The sequence below is a fragment of the Quercus lobata genome, chromosome 9 (genome assembly GCF_001633185.2).
Source record: "Quercus lobata isolate SW786 chromosome 9, ValleyOak3.0 Primary Assembly, whole genome shotgun sequence".
In the NCBI taxonomy this organism is placed as follows: Eukaryota; Viridiplantae; Streptophyta; class Magnoliopsida; order Fagales; family Fagaceae; genus Quercus; species Quercus lobata.
The window spans coordinates 24,324,582-24,347,549 of record NC_044912.1 but is presented as its reverse complement, the minus strand read 5'-3'; the positions used below and the strand labels follow the sequence as shown (position 1 = coordinate 24,347,549).

General features: G+C 35.5%; 2 protein-coding genes and 1 pseudogene across 2 annotated transcripts; all 3 read left to right on the top strand.

Annotated features, from left to right (window-relative positions):
- Positions 1-4,272: 4,272 nt before the first annotated feature.
- Positions 4,273-6,712, top strand: LOC115962048 (annotated as a pseudogene).
- Positions 6,713-14,752: 8,040 nt separating this feature from the next.
- LOC115960978 (cytochrome b561 and DOMON domain-containing protein At4g12980-like) lies at positions 14,753-17,337 on the top strand. Its single transcript, XM_031080017.1, has 3 exons — positions 14,753-15,493; positions 16,400-16,672; positions 16,855-17,337. Exons 1-3 carry the CDS (start codon positions 14,819-14,821, stop codon positions 17,143-17,145), a joined length of 1,239 nt encoding a protein of 412 aa, XP_030935877.1. The 5' UTR covers positions 14,753-14,818; the 3' UTR covers positions 17,146-17,337.
- A 1,676-nt stretch (positions 17,338-19,013) lies between these two features.
- On the top strand, positions 19,014-22,968 carry LOC115960921 (pyridoxal phosphate homeostasis protein-like). The gene is made up of 7 exons (XM_031079926.1): positions 19,014-19,354; positions 19,458-19,524; positions 20,299-20,345; positions 20,901-20,988; positions 21,514-21,647; positions 22,077-22,175; positions 22,708-22,968. Exons 1-7 carry the CDS (start codon positions 19,133-19,135, stop codon positions 22,786-22,788), a joined length of 738 nt encoding a protein of 245 aa, XP_030935786.1. The 5' UTR covers positions 19,014-19,132; the 3' UTR covers positions 22,789-22,968.

Below are 22,968 nucleotides of genomic sequence, written 5' to 3'. Positions count from 1 at the left end.
ACAAAGTGGACGGATCACCAAAACGGTGAATAATTTAATAAGTCCATAAAGTGGACGGTATAACCACCACAAGGTGAACGGACCATCGACTTGATAAAAAACTGCCCATAAAAGTGGACGGATAGTATATCGTATACGTCATAGACGGGTCCGATTAAAGTTGAGGAAAACTTTTTAAATGGACGGATAAACAGAACAGTTTGTCCAAATTAACGCTTAATATACAAGGAGACGGAGAGAAAATCCTTAAACGGATACAAATAATGAAGAAGCATATTATGAAAGAAAAACATTGTTCAGTACAAAAGCAAACTTAAAACAAACTGTTTACAAAGTACTAAAAATATAAAAAGGGGACGGATCCTCCTCAATAATTACAACGGGTTAATCGGCTTTCTTAGCGTCGGCAACAGGAACCTCATTCGGCATAGCGGACTCTCCGTCACCCTGAGCTGCTTCGTCTCCAAAGAGGTCCTCCGTATTGTCTGAAGCGACGGGCAGAGCAGATGTCTGATCTTGGTCGTTGACGGATATCATGGACACGTCCAGATCTGGGTAGGCCTTTTTTATTTGACGGAGTGCATCGTCGAAGCCTTGAAGGAACGATCCCCCCAGCTCCTTCAACAATGCCTCTGAGTCGCAATACTCGTTGACGGCATCATCCTTGGCCTGACGGAGTTTCTTCTTCAGGTCCTTTACTTCATCTTCCTTTCCTTTCAAGGCCTTCCCAGCTTCTTCCGTCCTCTGTTCGAACTCTTGCCTGGTCTTCTCAGACAGTTCAAACTTCTGCTCCATTGTGGACTTCCACTTGTACAGCTGGTTAAGCTCCTCCTCCGTCTGCGCAGCCTTTGTCCGTACACGCTCCAGAGCCGCTTCACGGTTAAGGCAGCGATCCATCAAGCCCTTCATCATAACCAAGGACTGAAATAGGCAAAATCAAAGTGTTAAATAGAAAACTAAGAGTGGACGGGCATACATTGACGGATGAAAACTAAAACGGTTACCTGTCCAACGGCGAATAAGCCCGTCTCCCCCATTGCCTCCGTCGAATGATTCCCCAGATCCTCGTAATCCTCTGCAGAAATTATCGACGAAAGTTTCTCCAAGGCATACTTCGAGTCGTCACGGAGAAGGGAAGGGGGCTTCTCCTCGTTGACGGAAGGGGCATGCATTAAGCCCTTACCAGTTCCATGTTTGGCTTGGGTGACGGTCTTAACACCCTCAGCCATCAAGCCCACAACAGGTTCCAATGAAACCTTCGGCTGCTTGTATGGACGGTCAGACTTTGGCGGCTGCTTCCTCTTAGCCGACGACCCCGGCATCTTAGGAACCACAACTTCACCCGTCTTCTTTTGCTCGACGGCTAGTGATTTTATCATCGCCCTTCTCTTTGTGTCGTCCATTTCTGCAAATACAGGACGGATTAAGATTTCTACTCAAATTAAAAGCTAAGTTCATGAGTGAAAGTTGACGGACTCACGTTTGTGTATTCTTTCGTCGTATGCAATGGCCTCGCGAGTAGGTTCTGGACCGTCACAATACCAATGTATTGTTTTTGGATTCACTAACTTGGCCCAGGTCCTTTCTTCCGGCTTAGTTTTTCTGCAAATCTCTTCAAGGAAATTGAATTCCTCAAGGCTAACTTGCGGGCGCCGTCTACCTACAGAGAAAGACGATGAGAATATACACATAAAAATGGACGGATATGAAAAGCAGAACAAAACTAAGACGGGTGCATACGCAATTGGTTTATCACTGCCCAGGTTGTGTCAACAGGCAGGTACTCCGTCTCCCCTGGATGGTTCATCCATCTGTTACCCTCTAGGAAGAAGTAACGACTCTTCCAGTCTCTATTTGAGTCTGGGGTCTCAAAGATCACCTTCAACAAGGGGCTCCGGCTTGCAAAACTATACATCCCCCTTGACCCAGAGATCTCGTCTGGACGGTAGCAGTGAAGAAATTCACGTACCGTCAGTCTCCTCTCTCCGTTCGACCATGCACCATAGAGAATCTCCATGGCTATGAAGACTCTCCAGGCGTTAGGGGATATCTGCGTGACGGACAGCCCTAGGTAGTGCAAAAGTTCCCTATGAAGTGTAGAGAGCGGGAACCGAAGTCCTGCCTTCAACGCCTGCTCGTATATTCCGACACCGTCTACCCCTTCATAGTAACACTTCTCCGACACATGGGGCAGACGGATGGAAACGTAGTCCGGGATTTGGAAGTTAATTCTAAAAGTGCTGAAATGTTTCTCCCTGATGACGGATGTGAACTTATGCACTGTCCACTCTGGCAACATGATGAACTTCCTCAGTCCATCAGCACCTACGACGGACTCCAGTGCATGATTCCCGTCGTCATCAGAACCATCTATTTCAACTATCTCCACATCCTCATCTGTAGAGGACGAAGAGGAGGCGGACGGACTCCTATCTTCGCCGGGGCTCTTTTGGTCTTTATGACCGGACGGGTATACATTCTCGTATTCCGCCCCGTCACGAACCACTGACTGGTTACTTGACGCACTAGACATTTCCTACAATTGACGATAAAACCTAAGACTGACGGGTTTGAAATCATTGACGGGTATAGTAAGCCTAACAACAATGCATGGACGGAAATGTAACTTGGTTATGTATTGAAGTACTTACCACACTTGGCGGATTAGGGGTGACGGTTGTTATAATCGGTAGATTCACGTCCACGACGGAGTGCTCTGACAAGGTTGACGGCTTCGCTCTGACAGTCGATTTCTTGTTAAAAATGTGAAAATGGAAGTAAGGCGCCTTATATATATATAAGAGATGCACGGAAGACGAAGCGACGCTTCGATCCTATACAACGGCCACTCAGAGATTGACACGTGGCAGGATCAATAAATGTTGACAACCTGTCAGGGCACATCAACGAATTGTACCCTTCATGTAACCGTCAACTTGATGAATCTTCTTTTGACGGGTTGATCTGCCTGGAACCATCATACTATATTCCATAAATCCGTCAGTCAGTTAAATTTTTCTTGGTCTCACGGATACCTTTCCGTCATACAAATACCCGTCATGCCCCTACGTTAGGATCGTCACCCCATTGATCCTTTGACCCAAAAAACAGACGGACCATTGGGGTGAAGGGGGCAACTGAAGATGATAAAATATAGAGCCTGTTGGGCCTACCTTAATGGGCCTGACGGATTGGACTGTTGGACCTGTGTGAAGATAGTCCCATGCGCTGTGAAAGCCCATCGCTGACAGACGCAGTATGGGCCCATGACCCGAAATCTCTATCGCCCAGAAAAACACTAAGATCCAAAAAGGGAAATCGTTGTTCACCACATTTTGGAGAATTGGTATCATAGTCCCACATTGGAAAGATCTGGAGGTCAAGAAGAAAAGCCACCTCTCCACCACTATAAAAGGACTGACATTCTCGGAAAGTAAGGTAAGATTAATTGACCCTCTCTTGCGCTCTAAAAAAATGAAACGACGACTTCTGACTTGACCTTCGGAGAGTGTTAGGCCGGCACCACACCGGTGCTCTCTAAAGGTCTTCTTCCGTTCGTTCTTGGTGTGCAGGTTCGCTTTGAGTCGCGAGTACAGTGTGACTCATTGGTGACAATTTTCAACGTCATCAGTTGTGAAAATGTAGTAGTTGAGGAAGTATTAGGAAGGTTGCTTGAAATTTTGAATTTTTAAGATATGAAAATATTTTTTTATGAATAAATATATTAGTAGAGAAATTTTACTCAATATTCTAAAACCAATTCTATGACAATTTTTTTTATATAAAATATTAATTAAGATAACTGAGTTTTAAAGCATTCAACAATATTGAGATGAAACATAAATATTATGAAAACAAAATAAGTATTATAAATAGGTCTTAAAAACATAAAAATTATTTCAAATGAATTTGCAAAGTATATGCACATCGTGCGAAAAATTATCTAGTTCAATGTAATTGAAAAAGAAAAAGTAATAAGTTCATGTAAAAGTAATAACAATCTACCACGTTAGAATTGTGATATGTGTTTAAGAAAGTCTATAAAGTCAAAAAATTTGACAACTATTTACATGGAAAACTACTTATTGTGATAAAAAAGTAAAGGGAACGGTGGTTATAAATAAAAACCAGTGAAAGTAAGCAGAAGAACTCAGATATTTTTTCTTTTTTTTTTCAAGTCTTCACGACGGTTTCATTAAGAAGCTTCCTTGCGTCTCTCGTTTAAAGACACAAGTCACACAATACTAGCGTCATTTTTCTTTCATCCCTTCCCATGGCTTCCATATCCATTGTTTTCTTAGTCCTGTCCATCGCCTTTGTATGTGGAATAGCTCAACCAAAGCAAGATAGCCAAATAAGCCCGGGCACTTTACTTACCTACCCTCATTCATGGCTTTCTCCTTCTAAACGATTTGCATTTGGGTTCCACAAGCAAGGCAGTGGCTTTGCAGTGGGAATTTGGTTGGTCGGTAAAGACAAGACAATAATTGTGTGGACAGCAAATCGTGACGATCCACCGGTCACCTCTGATACAACGCTGGATTTTACTGAGGATGGTAAGCTTCTGTTAAGAACGGAGCAAGGACAGAAACAACTCATTGCTACTAGTGCAACAGACCCCGTTTCCTATGCTGCCGTGCTTGATTCTGGAAATTTTGTGCTTTATGACAAGGATTCCAAGATGATCTGGCAGAGTTTTGATTTTCCTACCGATACCATTTTAGGAAATCAGACTCTGTTCAATGGAGGTCAACTGTCCTCCAGTTTAAATAAGAGTGACCACTCAACCGGACGGTTTCATCTCAGAATGCAGAGTGATGGAAACCTTGTTTTATACCCAGCAACCAGTAAAGACGACGTGGGAGATGCCTATTGGGATACTAACACTTACGGTTTGGGTTTCAATTTGCACCTTAATTCTACCGGCAGTTTGCTCATCAGCAACGAGTCCAATTTAGAAACCGTCCTTTATCCTTATTTTTATTCATCCAGCAGCATCAACCTCAACAGCAACAGAAATACCATATATCGTGCAACTCTTGATATTGATGGAATTTTCCGATTGTATTCTCACACCTACCATGAGAATGGCAACTACAGTGTCTCTCCTTTGTGGTCAGCATTTATCAGTTCATGTGAGGTAAACGGGTTTTGTGGCTTCAATAGCTTTTGTACACTCGATAACGATAACAACCAAACCGTCTGCCATTGCCTTCCTGGGCATGATTTTCTAAACCCTGATCAAAACACTCTTGGCTGTGAGAGAAACTTCCCAGATGCAGGGTGTAGTGGTGGTAAAGAAAATGCAGCCTTTTATAACATCAGTACTATGGAGAATATGACTTGGGGAGACACTCCATATTTTGATGAAAAAAAATGTCAATGGAAGATTGCAGCAGCTCATGTTTGGAAGACTGCAATTGCGGGGCTGCACTCTTTGATCATGATTATAATTCTTGCCAGAAACAAAATTTCCCACTGAGATATGTTAGAAGAGATGAAGAAAAGGGGTATACAGCGCTCTTGAAGGTGGGTCTTAACCAAAAGAAGCCACAGCCATCCGTTTCTAAAATAGCAACGGTACAAATTGTTCTTATAACAGGATTTACTATATTGTCATGTGTAGCTCTTGCAACCTTTGGCCGTTTCATTCTCAAAATTCGAGTTTTAACTTACAAAAGGCTGTTAAAGAATGGAAATTTGGGCCTGCCTGAGGAGGTAACCTTAAGATTGTTCACGTATAATGAGCTCAAAAGAGCAACAAATGGTTTTAAGGAAGAGTTGGGTAGAGGTTCTTTTGGAGCAGTTTGTAAAGGTGGTCTAAACAAAGGGAAAAAACTTGTTGCAGTTAAGAGACTCGAGAAATTAGTCGAAGAAGGTGAAAGAGAGTTCCGAGCAGAGATGCGAGCAATTGGAAGAACCCATCACAGGAACTTGGTTCGGTTGTTGGGTTTCTGTGCTGAGGGCACTAAAAGGCTTCTGGTTTATGAATTTATGAGCAATGGCTCTCTTGCTGATCTTCTGTATGGGGCTATATGGCGTCCAGATTGGAATGAGAGATTGAGAATTGCATTGGATGTTGCAAGAGGAATTCTCTATTTACATGAAGAGTGCGAGGCCCCTATAATTCATTGTGATATAAAGCCTCAAAACATTTTGATGGATGATTGTTGGAATGCTAAAATCTGTGACTTTGGGCTGGCCAAGTTCTTAATGTCAGATCAGACAAGGACCTTCACAGGGGCCAGAGGAACAAGAGGGTATGTGGCACCAGAATGGCATAAGAACATCCCCATATCAGTGAAGGTAGATGTTTATAGTTATGGGATTGTGCTCTTGGAAATTGTATGTTGCAGAAAGAACATAGATGTTAATGTATCTGCTGCAGAGGAGATTGTCCTTTCTTCATGGGTCTATAAGTGCTTTGCTGCTAGAGATTTATATAAGCTTGTGATTGGTGAAGAGGTAGATATGATGAGCTTGGAGAAAATGGTGAAGGTGGGACTGTGGTGCATTCAAGAAGAACCAGCTCTTCGTCCATCTATGAGGAGTGTCATCTTGATGTTAGAAGGTATTACTGAAGTACCGGTTCCCCCATGTCCAACTAGTCCCTCCATGTAATCAATTTCCCCTATAGTTGAAATTTTCGCTTCTCATTTGTACAAATAAGTGATGACACATGATGCATGGGCATGTTGTATTTTCATTTTGAAACAAGTGTATTACTTATGTGTAATCTGTTAGAAGTATGTGGTTAAATCATTGAATTTCTCATATCCCAATAGCTTAAATTTTTAAGAGAATCGGTCATTTAACATAATTCTCATTTAATAAATTGTTGGAGAATTACTTGAAACAAGATGTGAATATTGTGCATCATGGCTGCTTGTCTTTGGCAAGTTAAGATAGACTCGCACCAGAAGATAAAAGATCTAACAGCCTCCATTTGTAACATATGTTGCTCTACAATGCGAGGCAGATATGCATGGTTCTTGTGGATAGCAATAGCAGGCAGCCACAATATCTTATACAAATTCCACGCCAAATGTATCTTAAAATTTAATGAAAAAAATCTCCAAAAAGTTCAACCAACCAATGTCTTCAACATACCCCTTATATTTCTACCTGTTGCTCTCAGAGTATATGCTGTAATTTGAGTGTTTTGTCACCAAATTTTGGAAATAAGGTGGTGGTGGTTGTGCAAGTTACCAAAAATATAGCTGATGAGAGGGTCAGATGATCAATAATCTGCAAATAATCTTAATATGACATCTCGTCTGTTCATCAAAGTCTTACCATCACAAAATAAATAGCTTGATTTAAAACATTTTAAAGTTAAGTCATGTAACAGAAGTTAATCTCAAACAAGCATCTGTAATAATCAAATAACAAGACATGTAAAGGTGAAATAAAATTCTTAAATGTGAATGAGGAAATGATTTCAAAGATAAAAGGAAATAACATGATATGTAAATGTGAATTATTAAAACAAATCTGTTTAGTGGTTGACATGAAATGAAACTCGCAAAAATACATTGTTCTTAGCAAAACTTGTTCAAGTACTTTTAACTTGAACTCTACTTTCTCATTAAGCAGTGCTATTTCTGTGAAGGGTGAAGTTATGGAAGTGGGGGTAATTGCAGCTCTGAAGAAGTAAGGACATATCAATCTCTCTGTGCTAAAAGGTGGATGTCATGTGATTTCCTACCCTGTTGCATCTGTAACTGCAAAATTTATAAATTATCAACCTTTACCCCTAAATTAGATTCATAGTGTCGCTGGAATTTATAGTTGTATTTAAGAAAGAGCTTGCCTTTTAAAGCACCCACGCAGGGGAAAAAAAACCCCAAAAGTTTTAAGGACATGAAGTCCTTTCACACTTCAATCATAATAACTTCAAAACAGATCAGTTATATAATAGTATACCATATTTTATTTGTTGATGACATATTAATCTCTATTATTCAATCTGTCTGAGACAGCATTCCATGGTCTACTGCATCTTAGTATTTGAAAATATTAACTACTTATGCACTTAATTCTTTTACTCTACTCCAGGGAAATGGATGCTTGTGAAGAGAGTAGCATCTGCAGTTGAAGATGCTATTTCCAAGAAAATCAGAGAAGGGACAATAAAGCTTGATTCCTTATTGCAATCCCTTCCAAAACAAGTCCCAGTATACGACATTGCTGTTTTAAATGTTACTTTTGTGGACAAGCCTGTGTTGTGTAATTCTTCCATTGAATTTGGGATTAACAGTCTAGTCACAGGTACAACAAAGGACGCATTTGCAGTTTCAAATTATAACCATAAAGGATGGAGGCCTTCTACTTCCTGCAGTAGTCCAGCTAAGAAGATTCAGATCTCATTACAAGAAACTGTCCTTGATTCTTTATCACAGTTTACTTTGATGTAAGTGATTTTACTGTCAACTCTTTGCTTTCTACTTCATTATTCAATTATGGTTCAAAGGATCTCTATTGCTTTTGTGAAAGTTTCAAGATGGAAAAAAAAAAACTAAAAATATCAAGCTATACAACTGTGTGATGCATTTTTTACATTGTCAAGATGGGACATATTACTTTTTTTCCTTTTTGAGGGAAACGATGGGGCATATTACTTAGACTGGCTTCTGGCTTTGTCTCAGTATCGTCAAAGTGTCTTATGGTAGATTGAAATTGTTGCCTGAGCACTAATAACTCAACTTGAAATTGAGCATATCTGTGTTGCTCCCTTGTGTTTTCTTTATTGTAATTGAAATTAGACACTGAACTAAAGCTTCTTTTTGTGGTCAGGCAGATTATTTTCACTGAGTTGTTGACAAAATACCGTATCTGTCCATTTTGAACACTGCTGGATGTAGATACATTGTTCCTAAACTGTACAAGCAGTACTGTGCTATTTGTTAGTTCAAGAGATGAGTACTTCAAGCTTTGCAGAAATCTTGAGGAATAATTTAGATAGTAGTGTCAGATTGAAAGACTTTGCGACATACTTGAAGTGGAGTGAGATTGGAGACTTGCGCATACATCTTTAGATTAGTGTCATCTTGGTGTCTGTCAGTTTGCAACAACTTATTGTTGGGAAATTGAAGACTAACAGAAAGCCCAAAAGTGACCAAAATTTTCAGTGACTAGCAGAACTCTCGGAGTTAACCCCAACTACAAGGAAAATTTCACTATTAAAATCAACATTTACAATTAAAATAGGCAACATTACAAACTGCAACCTCTAACTTTGCCTAAAAATTCAATTTAGTCATGTAACTTCAATTTCATTCAATTCAGTCCTCTAACTGAAATCAAATCAATTAAAAGTTAAAACCATTGCAACCACTTCCAAACCAATTCATTCAACCCAATCAATTCAAACCAAAATCCATTCAAGTCTCATGGAGCTAAAGGACATTCCTGGTAAGCAAAAAATAATAATAAATTCAAGGGTTATGTGTTTTGGGCTTATTCAAAATTAATGCTCGTTGGAATTCGTTGTGTTTATTTCTGAATTAATGATGTCAATGAATGAATTGGTTATTTCTTTCGTACTCCACTTTTGGTTGGAGAATCTGTTCCATATGTTTTATCTGATTTGTAACGGATTCAAGGACGGCAGAGTACATTTCACTTGCTTTTAGTGGCTAGGAAGCTCAGCTTTGAACATGGTGACTGTGCTCAAGTAAGAAGAGGGGCTCAGATCTACTGCGAATGGACAAAGTTTGGGTACAACTTCACTCAATATCTTTTTATCAGATGTGATTTTGACAAATTCATCATTAAATTACATTTTTTTTTCTTAAATCCTTTATGTTGCAAATTTTCCAAAATATCAAAAATCAATACTTATATCATCAATTAAATATTTGAATTTCAAGTTTTTGTAGCCTTAAATTATACATTAAATAAATAAAATTTATAGATCGAATAATAAATAACATCTAATTGATACAAAATTTGATATGCGTATTAAAAACATAAAGAATATGCAATCCAATGATTAAATTTTTTAAATACATGATCATGTTTGTGAGAGTTATAGTCATCAACTACAAACAAGTATGTAGCTAAACTTTGTTTATTATGAATTAGACTATGCGCTCAAATGCGCGTTATCAGCAATTTGAGGCAATCTACTACAAAGAACGAAAGTAATATCCGTAAAAGAAATTTGAAGTAGAAAGTTTGAATTTTGTTGAAATCTCTGTATTGAAATTTTTGGATGAGAGAGATCAAGAGATGTCAAAAAAATTGCTTTTTAATTTTCTTTTAAAAAAAATAATATTTATCAGTTTTTTGGTTTTTTATTTTAAATTTAAAGAACCACCACCAAAAAAAAAAAAAAAAAAAAAAAAAAAAAAAACTAAATCACTTTGAACACTTAAAGACAGCCCATTTAGGGACATTAAAGGGAGAATTGAATTAAATGAAGTTGAAATTATAGGACTGAATTAAATTTTAGATAGAATCAGAAAATACAATTCATAATTTAAACGTTAAAATATATGTATATTCCTAATTAGTACCTAGTAGAACTTATTAGCGTGATCCCACAATCTACTCCAAGTCGTTATGACTATTCTAGTATGAACTTTTCCACATGTACATGACTTCAAGAAACTCCTTGATAATTCTTCTCCACTATAGAACAAAGAAAGCTTTGTGGCTTCAACTTTTGATCACCAAACTTGAACATCATTCTTCATATTCACTTTTGATGAACTATATTATGTGGTGAAAGAGATTCTAGGGTTTTGATCTTCTTAAATGCAAGCATTGTTTTGTCAAACCTCCAAAAACCTTAATTAGGTTGACTTTAATGAGCCCTTATATAGTAACCCAAGTAGGGCACGAATTCCACCTCATTAGCCAACCTAGTGGACCTCATTAATAATCAGGTTTCCCGTGTCTCAATTGAGCGGGCCTTAGTCGAGGAGAAAGTATACCATGTTTCGGTAATATCAACTCAGCATCTGTTTTGGTATTTTCTACCTAATAAATGAGTGACACATATTTCAAAAAACCATATTAAACTACTTCAATAAATTAATCACAATCTTCTATAATATCGGGAAAATAAATTAATCATTTATTAGAGTAGTCTAATATGGTTTTTTGAAATAGGTATCACTCATTTATTGCATAGGAAATACCAAAAAAGATGTTGAGTTGGTATTATCGAAACATAGTATACTTTCTCCTTAGTTGAGGGCATGTTGAGAGATTGGTCTAAATCAATCGAGAGACAACTGAGGGTTGATTGATATTCTAGTTATTATCCTTTTTTTAAGATAAATCTTAGAGTTGATCTTGTCTTAATATTTGACACTTAAAAGTCAAAAACAAGATACATTGTCACGGATTTGCTAACACCAATATTACAAACCTTTTATTTTGAGCTACTTAAATCAAAACAAGGGAGAGAGATTCTTAAAACACATGCCCATGTTTGGGTAAGTAAAACTAGAAACCTACTAATAATGTCAAGAGCCTTACAACTTAATGGCATCTCAGGCTCTCCTTTATGAGTAAAACTAAGGTTCAAATATCTCCATTATTGTAACCATCAAATTTTATTTAGAGAGAGAGAGAATTAATTAGAATCTTTTAATAAATTTGCTACTAGCAATATAAAAAATCTAGCAGCTGAATTAGACAAAAATCTCAAAATGAACAAAAATTTCAGCAAAAGGGTTAGGTAATGATATAATATAACTATAAGATAACAATAAAAATTACCATAATAATGTTCAAACTTGTAATATAAAAATTCTTAATCATATAAAAAGACTAGTTTATTTTTCCCTTTTACTCAAAATACTTGCTATAGTTACTTCCAATTTTTTTTTCAAAATTAAAATTGTTAAAATCCTACTCAAAATGAATTACATTACAAGCACATTAAGTGGATTAGCTCTTTATCAATTAAAAAAAAGTTGTTAGCTAGAATAATTATTTGCATCTTAGAAGCAAGACGAATCATTTTTAAATAAAATTTAGTGTATATTATACTAACCTCCCTTGTGGTTTTACGAAATGACACACTTTGTTGAATGTTTCATGAAACACTCACCCCTTGAGGTTTATATATGAATGCAACAATTAAGTTTTTTTTTGTTTTTTTTTTTTTTTTTGAGAAATAATAACATTATGCAGCTAACCCTGTAGCTCGAACCATTTTCCCCCTAGACCCCCAAGCACTTTGTACATAGGGAGTTGTCAATTCAGCTAAAAGGCCTTTGGCAATGCAACAATTAAGTTTTCACTTCAAGGGGAAGTGTCATTTATACAAACATTTAGCAAGAGAGTGTCATTTCAATAAATCTCAAGGGAGTGTGACGTAATTTACACAAAATTATATAATATATAAATTTAAATAATATTATTTAATTTCTATTTAAATATATTACGTTAAAAATATCTCATTTAATTTATGGTCATATCCCTCAAAATGTATCGAGCCTGATATGTCCAATGCATGAAATAATTAATGTTAAGATTGGGCCGAGACAAGTAAACAGAATCAAAGTCTTTTAAGTTTTCTAGCTAGCCTAGTCTATCAGTATCTTGTAACCTTTTAAAAGGGTGATTTTGTTGCTTCTTAAATTCTCAAAAATGACATACGGCCGATAAAATAAAATTCTCAAAATGATTAAATATCTATAATTATGTGAATCCAAGATAAAGGGAAACACTACAATAGGTAACTAAAGAAAGCAGAAAGTTAAAGGTTATGGGAATATGTTTGCTCTGAGTTTCTAAAGTAAAGGTTCAGAGATCATAGGATTTCTTAGTTGGATAAGTAAAGCATAAAGGGATATTGTAAGAAAACATGAAACACGAGCTTTGCACATAAACGTGAATTGTGTGATAAGGGCAATATATGTATGTATCATGGGAGGATCAAATATGAGTCACCTCTTTTTACAATACATCGATCTATCACAGAGTCCAGAACAAACATCTTATATTATAAAGTTTCTCATGATGTTTGGGCTAACACATAGATCTATCATTTTAATCCAAAACTAAAATTAGTGGTCAAAAATATATTATCAATCATTTATATTCTTTACTCGATGTGAGGAAATCATAAAACCAATCATATTCCACTCACACAAAACTATTCCAATAAACAGTTACATGTAATGCAATTGAAATGTGGATTTTGCTAAGAAAAGTTATTACCAAGAGTCGAAATGATGATACATTTTGACAGTAAATTAATAATAACGATGACAATAGTTATTCTAACGACAAAGAACAACTTTACATATATAAAAGATAATAATAATAATAATTGTAGCTTTAGAACAGCCGTACGTGTTGTGACCAAGAATAGCGTATTAACCTTGGACAGGAAAATTTTCCGTTTAGCCACTTGTTTTAAGCAATAAAAGTGGCCTTATTTTAACATAACAAACGTTGCTTGTTAATCCTCTCAAAAAATAAAATAAATAAATAAAGAAAAACGTTGCTTGTTAATTGCAGTAAGGCATCTTGTGAGACAGATGAGTGACCGTGTACTCTTTTTTTTTTTTTTTAGATTGGCTGATTTCAGGTCTATAATTGCCTTTTGAGCAAGATAGAAGCAAAATGACCAAATTCTCCGTAACCTATATTGATTTTGGCTTCATATCAATTTTCTTTTTTAACGAATAAAAGAAGGGTGGGTTGGGGAGAGGGTTTCTATACGTACATATCAGATCCACGTTAGAGCATTCATGTTAGTTCGTATATAATAGAAAAAATGTGTAAAATTTACATAAATTTGTCGAAAAATCATCTACATCAGTCCGTGTATAATTATGTAAATTTACGAGTTTGCTAGAGTCACCCTGTAAATTTACAATGACACTATTCATTTTGCATTTAATTATTTATTATTTATTTATGTATCTCGAAGATGAAAAAAGAAAGTGGATGGTGGTTGTTGTGTATAAAGAAAGAGAAACAATTAAAAAAAATCAAGAAAAATTGATATTTTAATTAAATATAGTGTAATAAAATAATTGAATGTGAGGTATTTTGAAAAGTGAGTATGTAAAATTTTATAAAAAAAATATTGGTTTTTAAGCAAAAATAGACAAAAAATCTTTGTACAAACTGATAAGAATGCTCTTAGAGTCACTCCATGCAACTTCTACCAAAGATAATTTTCAATTGGGTAGAGGGGGTTACCAACCGTGGCAATTTGACCTAAACGTGACTATAATAACTTTTTTACCAACTGAAGAACCAATTGAGGAACCTAAATAATAAGGGCTTTGATAACTGCACATTCAACTGTATATACACTCTTTCACATTATGTGTAAAATGTAAACATTCTTAAAAAATGTGATTACTGATATTCACGTTTTATCGCATGGTGCATCCGTGCATGGTGCGAAAGAGTGCATGCACTATTGGATGTGAAGTAATGATTAGGCAAATAATAAAGATTGTACTTTGTAGGCACCCCTTGTAGTAAAGTTAGAGACAACCAAGCCTTAGCATCTAGGCCTGTAACACTTCTTCAAACTTTTAAAAATCAAGCAACAATACAGTAAATCAATCCAATTTAATAGGGGAATAAAGTTATTGAGTAATGACACGCACAACACCTTTGTTACGCTTTGTGAAAGCATTGGTAATGGGGTAGGCTACATGGTCCAAAAGGGTTTCTGCCAATGAGAAGCTCCGCATAATTTCTTTCCCTACTTTTATCCAAACTACGGAATATAGTTTCACACTTCTATATGCCATTTTACCTAAGCTACTTTAAAACTGTCTCAAAAGACAGATACCAGAAGTAAGCAAAACTTAGGAAACGGTTGAAGAACATGTCTTCTTCTACCGAAATTGTAATAATTCTCATCACTTTGGCCTTTTTATCTCTTATCCTTAACATCAATGCTCAGACTGATTGTAGTGAATCTAGTGATGAATTCTTTGACTTGGCCAGTGCAAGAAACATCACAAAGTGCAAGAAATTGACAACATTAGGAGCTGAATTTGGCTGGAAATACAACGTCGACAACCACACCAAACATTTGCAGCTTGACATAATTCTCGGTGCAAGCCTGCACAATGCAATGGGATGGCTGGCTTGGGGTGTCAATCCAGGACAGAGGCCACAGATGGTTGGAACCAGAGCTATCATAGGCATTAGATACCTCAATGGAACCTCAGTAATCAAAACCTATAACATCACACAATATACAAAGATTGGTTGCCCACTCCTGCCTTCAGAGATCAGCGATGTAAACGTTTCAAATACACAAGTAAATTACTTAGCAACAACGAGGTACATGACTATACATGCCTCGCTAATTCTTCCTCAGAAGGACTACACAGTTTCAAAGTTGAACCATGTTTGGCAAGTTGGGCACTCTGCCGATGATGTGCAGCCATTGATGCATGCCACAACTCTTCAGAATGTAGATAGCACTGAGACTTTAGACTTGGATACTGGGACTTGTGTTAACATTGGACATCGCCGCCGCCACCTTAGAACGGTAAGAATAATTTGACTTACTTTACACACCCTTTACAGAATTGAATGTATATAGTGCATTAATTTTGATATGTTATGAACCAATGAAATTTGAGACTGTCCACCATATCTAGTGTCGTAGGGAACAATATCCTCTGCAATCCACTGGAAACGGAGAAAGTTCATTTCATGTTACTTTTGTGATTTATATGATTGAAGTATTATGACTTTTTTTTTCTGCTGGGTATATGAATTTAATGTGACCCCTATGTGGCCTTCAAGATTTATAGTCGCTACCAGCTACAGGGTAATTAACGCCTGCATATGTTCTTAAAATTTGAATATGATTGTTTAAGTTGTTGTGTGATTGTGTTTGACGTTTGAATTATAAGCAGAGCATGAAAGGATATATGTTCATAGAGAGAAAGTCCTTGACAGCTACATATCATGTGAAGCACTTATATTACAATAAACTTAAAATAGCGTTTATATAGTAGATAATATTTTACTAATTCTAGACTAACCCAAAGTTAAGTTACTTATTTTACAAGTACATGGGTCTACAATTAATTTTGGCCACTTGGGTCATATAACATATCTACCAATAATCAATCATTGTGTGCAATAGCGGTCTTACCAATTAACACTCTGCGCTACAAATACACAGGATATGTGTATAATGAATGGATATATAGCTCATATTCTGACTTGGGCAACAGAGGGTTTCATGGACCATGGTTACCTTGGCATGGTACTCACTACGATCAGAATTGTTTATTTCAAGTGCTTTAATTCATGAAAGAATGTTGGAGATTATAAAAAACTTTAGAAATGTATGAATATGATAAAATGATAAGACAGTATATTTTCCCCCCTTTAAATGCCTTAACTTGCTAAGTTGATATAATGGTTTGTGCACACTTTGTAGGTGCATGGAATTCTGAACATTTTGGGGTGGGGAATACTCTTACCCATCGGTGTGATTATCGCTAGGTACTTCAGGGTGCATCCATTTCCATTTGACTTTCAGAAGAAAAAGAACTTGTGGTTCTATCTTCATGTCTCCTTTCAGAGTGTTGGTTATGTTCTAGGCACCATTGGCTGGGGCATTGGTTTATGGCTTGGACACGCTTCAAAATACTACACCTTTCGCACTCACCGGATTCTTGCTATATTCATATTTACATTTGCTACATTGCAAGTAACTCTCTCTCTCTATCTCTCATTAATTTTGTGTAATTGTATTAATTTTTTTACATGGTTACATATTTAAACAAGTCGCATAATGTGAATGGTTTAATCAATTGTCATGTTGTTTGGAGGTAAACTTTTTCTCTTTTGTATTTTTTTTACCGATTAATAATGCCAATTTTGGTTCCTCAGATGTTAGCCTTTCGTTTAAAGCCAAAAGAAGCCGACGACTACCGCAAGCATTGGAACATGTACCATCATTTTCTTGGCTATGCACTGCTGGCTACGATTTCTGTGAACATATTTCAAGGGATTGCAATTTTAAAGCCGGTTTACACTTGGAAATGGGCTTACGTAGCGATTCTTGGAGCCTTTGGAGTCGTTACAATTGCGTTTGAGATTTACACATGGATAAAATTCAGAAGAGATATTAAAAATAAGAATCAAACCACAGCCACGAATCAAGAACAAAAACCAAAATAAAACAACACAAATGAACATTGTTGGAGGGTTTTCTATCTTTTGGTCTTCCCTTTTGTTGTATTTTTAAGTTTCCATTGGAAAATTGCGCGTACTTTGTTCGGAGTGTAGCAATAAACGCACTAATAATGTTGTGTCAAATTTTACTCAAAGTTGTAATTTGGAAATTCCTAAATATTCGATTTTTTTTCTCTCTCACTTTGAAATTTTGAATAACCAGTAGTAAAAAAAAAAAAAAAAAAAAAAAAAAAAAAAGGAATAACCAGTAGTCTTGTCCATAAGGACCATGACAATGTTCGAACTTCGAACTTCGAACGACTCTTTTGGCTTTTTTTGGCCTGGGGGCAGGGGTTGAATTAATGGTTTATTATTCATTAACATTTCTCAAAAAATAATAATAATAATCGCTCTGATTTTTCAGACAATGATGCTAAATTTTCTAAGAATATTATTAGTCTGTTATTGATACATGAGTAGAATATTTGTATACAATTTTTTTATCACAACTTTATGACCCCAATTCATCTCATTTTCCCATTAGAAAAAGAAAAAAGGAATTATTTCCTCCGGTAAAATAAAAATTTAAAAGGGAGCTACCCCATACTAGAATTTTAAAATTAAACAAGAACTATTATACCCTCCCATGTTTTGTTGCATCCATTAACGAAGAAAGAACGATAAATAAATATTAATTGGTGGAGACGATATACATTGTGCAAGTCTAATGACTGCCCCTTCAAAATTAGTACATGGATCATGTACTTGGATTTCATAACATTTTTTTTTTCAGCAAATTAGGCCACACAAAACTATTCCATCATCTAAGCATGCAAGTACTGTAGACATCAACAATAGCCTCTATTCCTCTAAATTGCTTTTGCATTCATTTCTTTTATGATTTTGTCTTGAAATATGTTTTTTCGTACGAAAAAGAGTGAGATTGAAGGAGTATACGGTTGTTCAATGGAGGTAATTTTAGTGGATAAAGTGACTTTTTTTTAAGTGTATGAAAGAGTGAAGTTAGAAAACATACAATCAATAAGATAATATGTATTGGAAAGTATTACATTCATAATATTTTTATAACAAATTTTAAATAGAATGTTATTATTAGTTCTAGCTTAATCCCATCATTAAATTTTTTTTTTTTTTTTTTTTGGCCCATTAGTATCAACCTGCCATTAAGGATTTATTATGAAAATTTTATGTATATTTTAACATTTTTAGTGAGTAATTATCCCCTTAATTACTACTATCTTATTATGTATGTATCATGAATGAATAAGTAGCATATTGTCCTTAAAATAAAGAAAAATGTTATTTCTATAACATTTTCACAACAAATCATAAGTGATATATTGTTATTTGTTATTTCTGATAGATAAGAAAGTAATTTCAATAATAAAATTCAAATTAAAACTAGTAACAACCTACCACTTAAGATTTTTTGAAAAAATATTGTAAAGAAGTGAAAGAAAACACTTATCTTCTCAAAAAAAATAAAAATAAATAATTTTTTAGAGAATTTTAACCTGTGACATCTACTTTTAATAATAGAGTAACAACCTACCACTTAAGATTTTTTGAAAAAATATTGTAAAGAAGTGAAAGAAAACACTTATCTTCTCAAAAAAAATAAAAATAAATAATTTTTTAGAGAATTTTAACCTATGACATCTACTTTTGATAATAGCTTTTTCTCTTCAAATCAAGATATCAATCAGTTTTTAGTATAAATAAAATTGAACTATAAATCTCTTACCCAACCATGAAGATTCTCTAAAATAAATATAAAAGTAATAAGAATTCAATAAAAAATTATATATATTCAATAAATTTTTTTTACCAACCAAAAATAAAAATCCAAAAAAAAAAATCCTTCACCTCAGGTTCCTCAGCTCGCCAGCACCGCACAGTCTCTCTCTCTCTCTCTCACTCACAGAACTTCGCATATTCTTGTTCATTCAATTTCAACCTCTCTAAGAGCCACATGGCTGCTCCTGCGGTGGAAGGCACAGCCGTGGCGGCGCTCCGGGCGGTCATGTTCCGAGTCCGGCAGGCTGCGGAGCGGTCTGGTCGGACACCCGACCTGGTCCGGGTCGTGGCCGTTTCGAAAACCAAACCGGTCTCCCTCATCCGCCAAGTCTACGACTCTGGATACCGTTGCTTTGGCGAGAACTACGCACAAGAACTCATCGAAAAAGCCCCTCAAGTCTCTTTCTCTCTTTGTCTTTCATTTAACTATTTAAGGTTTAATAATTGAGGTTGTTTATTTATGATTTTGTTTATGTTTGTGTTTGTGTTTGTGTTTGTAGCTTCCTCAAGACATAGACTGGCATTTCATTGGGCATTTGCAAAGCAACAAAGTCAAATCGCTACTCAGTATATGATTCTTTGCCCTTTCTTTTTCTTATAAAATCCCATTTTCCTCGTTGGAATATAAACCTTAAAGTTTTCGAATTGACAATCTGGGTCTGTTTGCTTTAGCTTTAAAATCTAATTTTCAATTGAGGAATGCTAGAGACATACATAACATTTTTCAAAATTGGCCACCTCAGCAAATTGTGATCCATGCAACATTTACTTTCACCACTGACATCGTTTTTATGGTGCACCAATCATAACAGGCTACCTCAACAAGTGGTGAAAAAAAAAAAAACTACTGTGGTGTGTGGCATACTTTAGGTACATATGCTAGGATGTGAAGTATCGGGTTAAATAGATTCCACAGTAGTATTGATATATGTTTTTTGAAATGGTTTTGATTCGACAAAATCGAAACCATTTATTTAATAATGTCAAGTTAGGATTTTGAGAACTTTATAGTGGAGTTATTTTAGGAATTCTAGGGGATCTCAATCGGCTAATAACCAATAGTGATTATATGATTACCTTTTGTTCTCACGTTTGGTGGATTTTGAGGGCACATAAAGAACAATTTGCAAATGGGGTTTTGAATAATCTGGTAGATCTTTGTTTGCCATATGGAGAGTTGGATTTGTGTCTTGTGTGCATAACAACAGTGATTCAGAAATCACCCACTTGATGATCATGGTGACAGTGTGTGCATTATCTACTTATCTTATTCTGTGTCTTCTTTTTAAGTATGTGGGAGAGGAGTATGGTGAATGTTAAGGTTTTAATTTTGATACGCAGCTGGAGTCCCAAATCTGGCAATGGTTGAGGGTGTAGATAATGCAAAGGTAAAGACTTAGCCTCATATCTGTTGTGTGTTTGTTGTCAGTAAGAACTTATTTTCTCATTTCTGTTTATGATATGAAGGGAATTCATATCATTGTTCTTGGATTGTGCTCAACTATGTAATTTTTGTTTCTTACAACTAAAAATGTGCTGTAGAAACCTTCATGACTTCAGTTGCTTACTAGTTGTCTGATGCTTTCCAAATGTTTTTGACATTAATGTTTTTTTTTTATAGGTAATATAAGAATTATTATTGATGAAAATTGAAAAAGAAACATACAATGTGTTCATGAAAATGAACACAGCAAAGCACAAAACAGAACACAACAGAAAACAATCAAGAGACTAAACTAAGAGAAGAAAAAAACTGAACATTGTACCGTAACATGAATTAACATACATTAATAGTTCATTCATGTTACAGTACTTATGTGGCCCTGTTTGAGTTTCAAATTGTAATTTTAGTAGCCTTCAATGAAAACAAACTCGTGTTCTAATTGATTCACGTGGAATGTCACTCACATGACATTGCATTACTATACATTATTGATCTTCAGGTTGCAAATCATCTTGACCGGGCAGTTTCAAGCCTTGGAAGAAATCCTTTGAAGGTTTTGGTCCAAGTGAATACCAGTGGAGAAGCTTGTGAGTAAAACCAAAAGTCATTTCTTCTTTTCACATATGTTCTGCCTGTTATTTAGTTGGGCATAATAATGACTTTCTTAGCTCTGTAACTTCCTGAACATCTCTCACCCCCCCCCCTTCCCCTTTTAGCATCATATGCTTATCCTTAAACCTATGGGCTTTTGTAGCTCTACAGCACATACTATCCAAATTGACAATGTTTAGCCAAGGTTACACGACTACACAAATGATCAGAAAATATGGTTGTATAAGAACACAGAAATCATAATATTTTGAAAAGGATACAATATTTACAATGAAGATGATGTCTTCATTTCTTTACATTTACTATTTTGACTTGACTGCCGTAGCACTAAATATTAACACTCCAGTGTTATTTACATGTGGTTGCATGCACAAAATAGCACCTTCGTCTTAATAATTGTTGGCTTCTCTGTGATGTTATTTTGGTATTATTTGTGTTCTCCTTTCTTCCCATATTTTCATTGACTGGTTAGTTCATGGATTTTTGTGATATTCTTGCAGCAAAATCTGGCATTGATCCTTCTGACTGTGTCGAACTTGCGAAACACATTAAGTTGCAGTGCCCAAATCTAGAGTTCTCTGGCTTAATGACAATTGGGATGCCAGACTATTCATCGACTCCAGAAAACTTTAGGGTGGTGATTCTGTGTTTAACAGTGAAGTGAAACTGCATAAGATTGAATTTACCATATCTTTATGCAGAATTTGATTACTAGTTTTAGTTTGTCTCACAATACTTTTTATATTCATGAACTTCAATTCTTTTTCAAATTTAAAAAATTAAAAATAAAAAAAATCATCTATTTGTTATTTATCTGCTGATATTAATGTTGTTTCATTTATATATTTGACTTAATTTTCAATTGCTATGAAACCAGACATTTGTCTTCTTCTCCACCCCACCACGTTTCTCTTATAAGATTTCTTTTATTCTTTTTTCATGTAATGTTGCTGCATTACTATCTTAGAAATTGTCTTTATTCTTTTTCTACTTTTCTTTTCTCTGCATTTTTTATTTTAAGTTAATATACTGAGGCATTAGCTTTTGTGTTGTGATGCATTAGACGCTATCAAACTGTAGAATTGAGGTTTGCAAGGCACTTGGAATAGCGGAGGAGCAATGTGAGTTGTCAATGGGCATGTCAGGTGACTTTGAGCTAGCGGTAAGGGCTACCTTGTGCTTTTGTCAAATGAATTCTTAATAAAATATAGCAATAAACTTCAATTTTCTTTATTTTTGGATTGCGAGCTATTATGACAGTAATTCCTGAACATTTTAATCCTTAAGCATATTGCTGTCCGAAACCATCACTGGACTGCACTGTGGTTAGCTAGAAATTTTATCACTGGCTGGATGGATAATGTGTTGGTAAGAAATGGGTTTACAAGGAGGGATTAAGCTGCAGGCTTTTTATGGTAATTGTTTGGAAAACACTAGCAAAGCACTTCAGAATTGCTAGGGAGTAAAAAATGATCAGGGATTGTCTCTAAAAAAATTGGCAATTATAGTACCTTACAACCGAATTTTACATAATTCTCAAAGTCTTGTAACATTGTAATAATGTATTTCTTGTTCTTAACTTCTTATTGCATCTTGTAGATTTTTTTTTTATGCCTTAGCTCATATCCTTATCAAGGATGGAGCATCACTAAAGAGATCTTGCCGTTGATAATGGGGCTTTCTGATACCTGCAGATTGAAATGGGCAGTACCAATGTGAGAGTCGGATCAACCATATTTGGCCCGAGGGAGTATGCCAAGAAACAACCAAATTAGCATCTTCAAGATGCATACTGTTGCTTCAGGACAAAAATGGGAATTCATGCTCTTGCTTTATGTAATTATGTATTCAAATTTGTTGGTCTAGCACAAAAAGAAAAAGAAAAAGAATTGTACCTTTTACCTGAATGTCATTTTTTATGTAAATCAAAGTGATTACCTATCCAACTTCTTTTA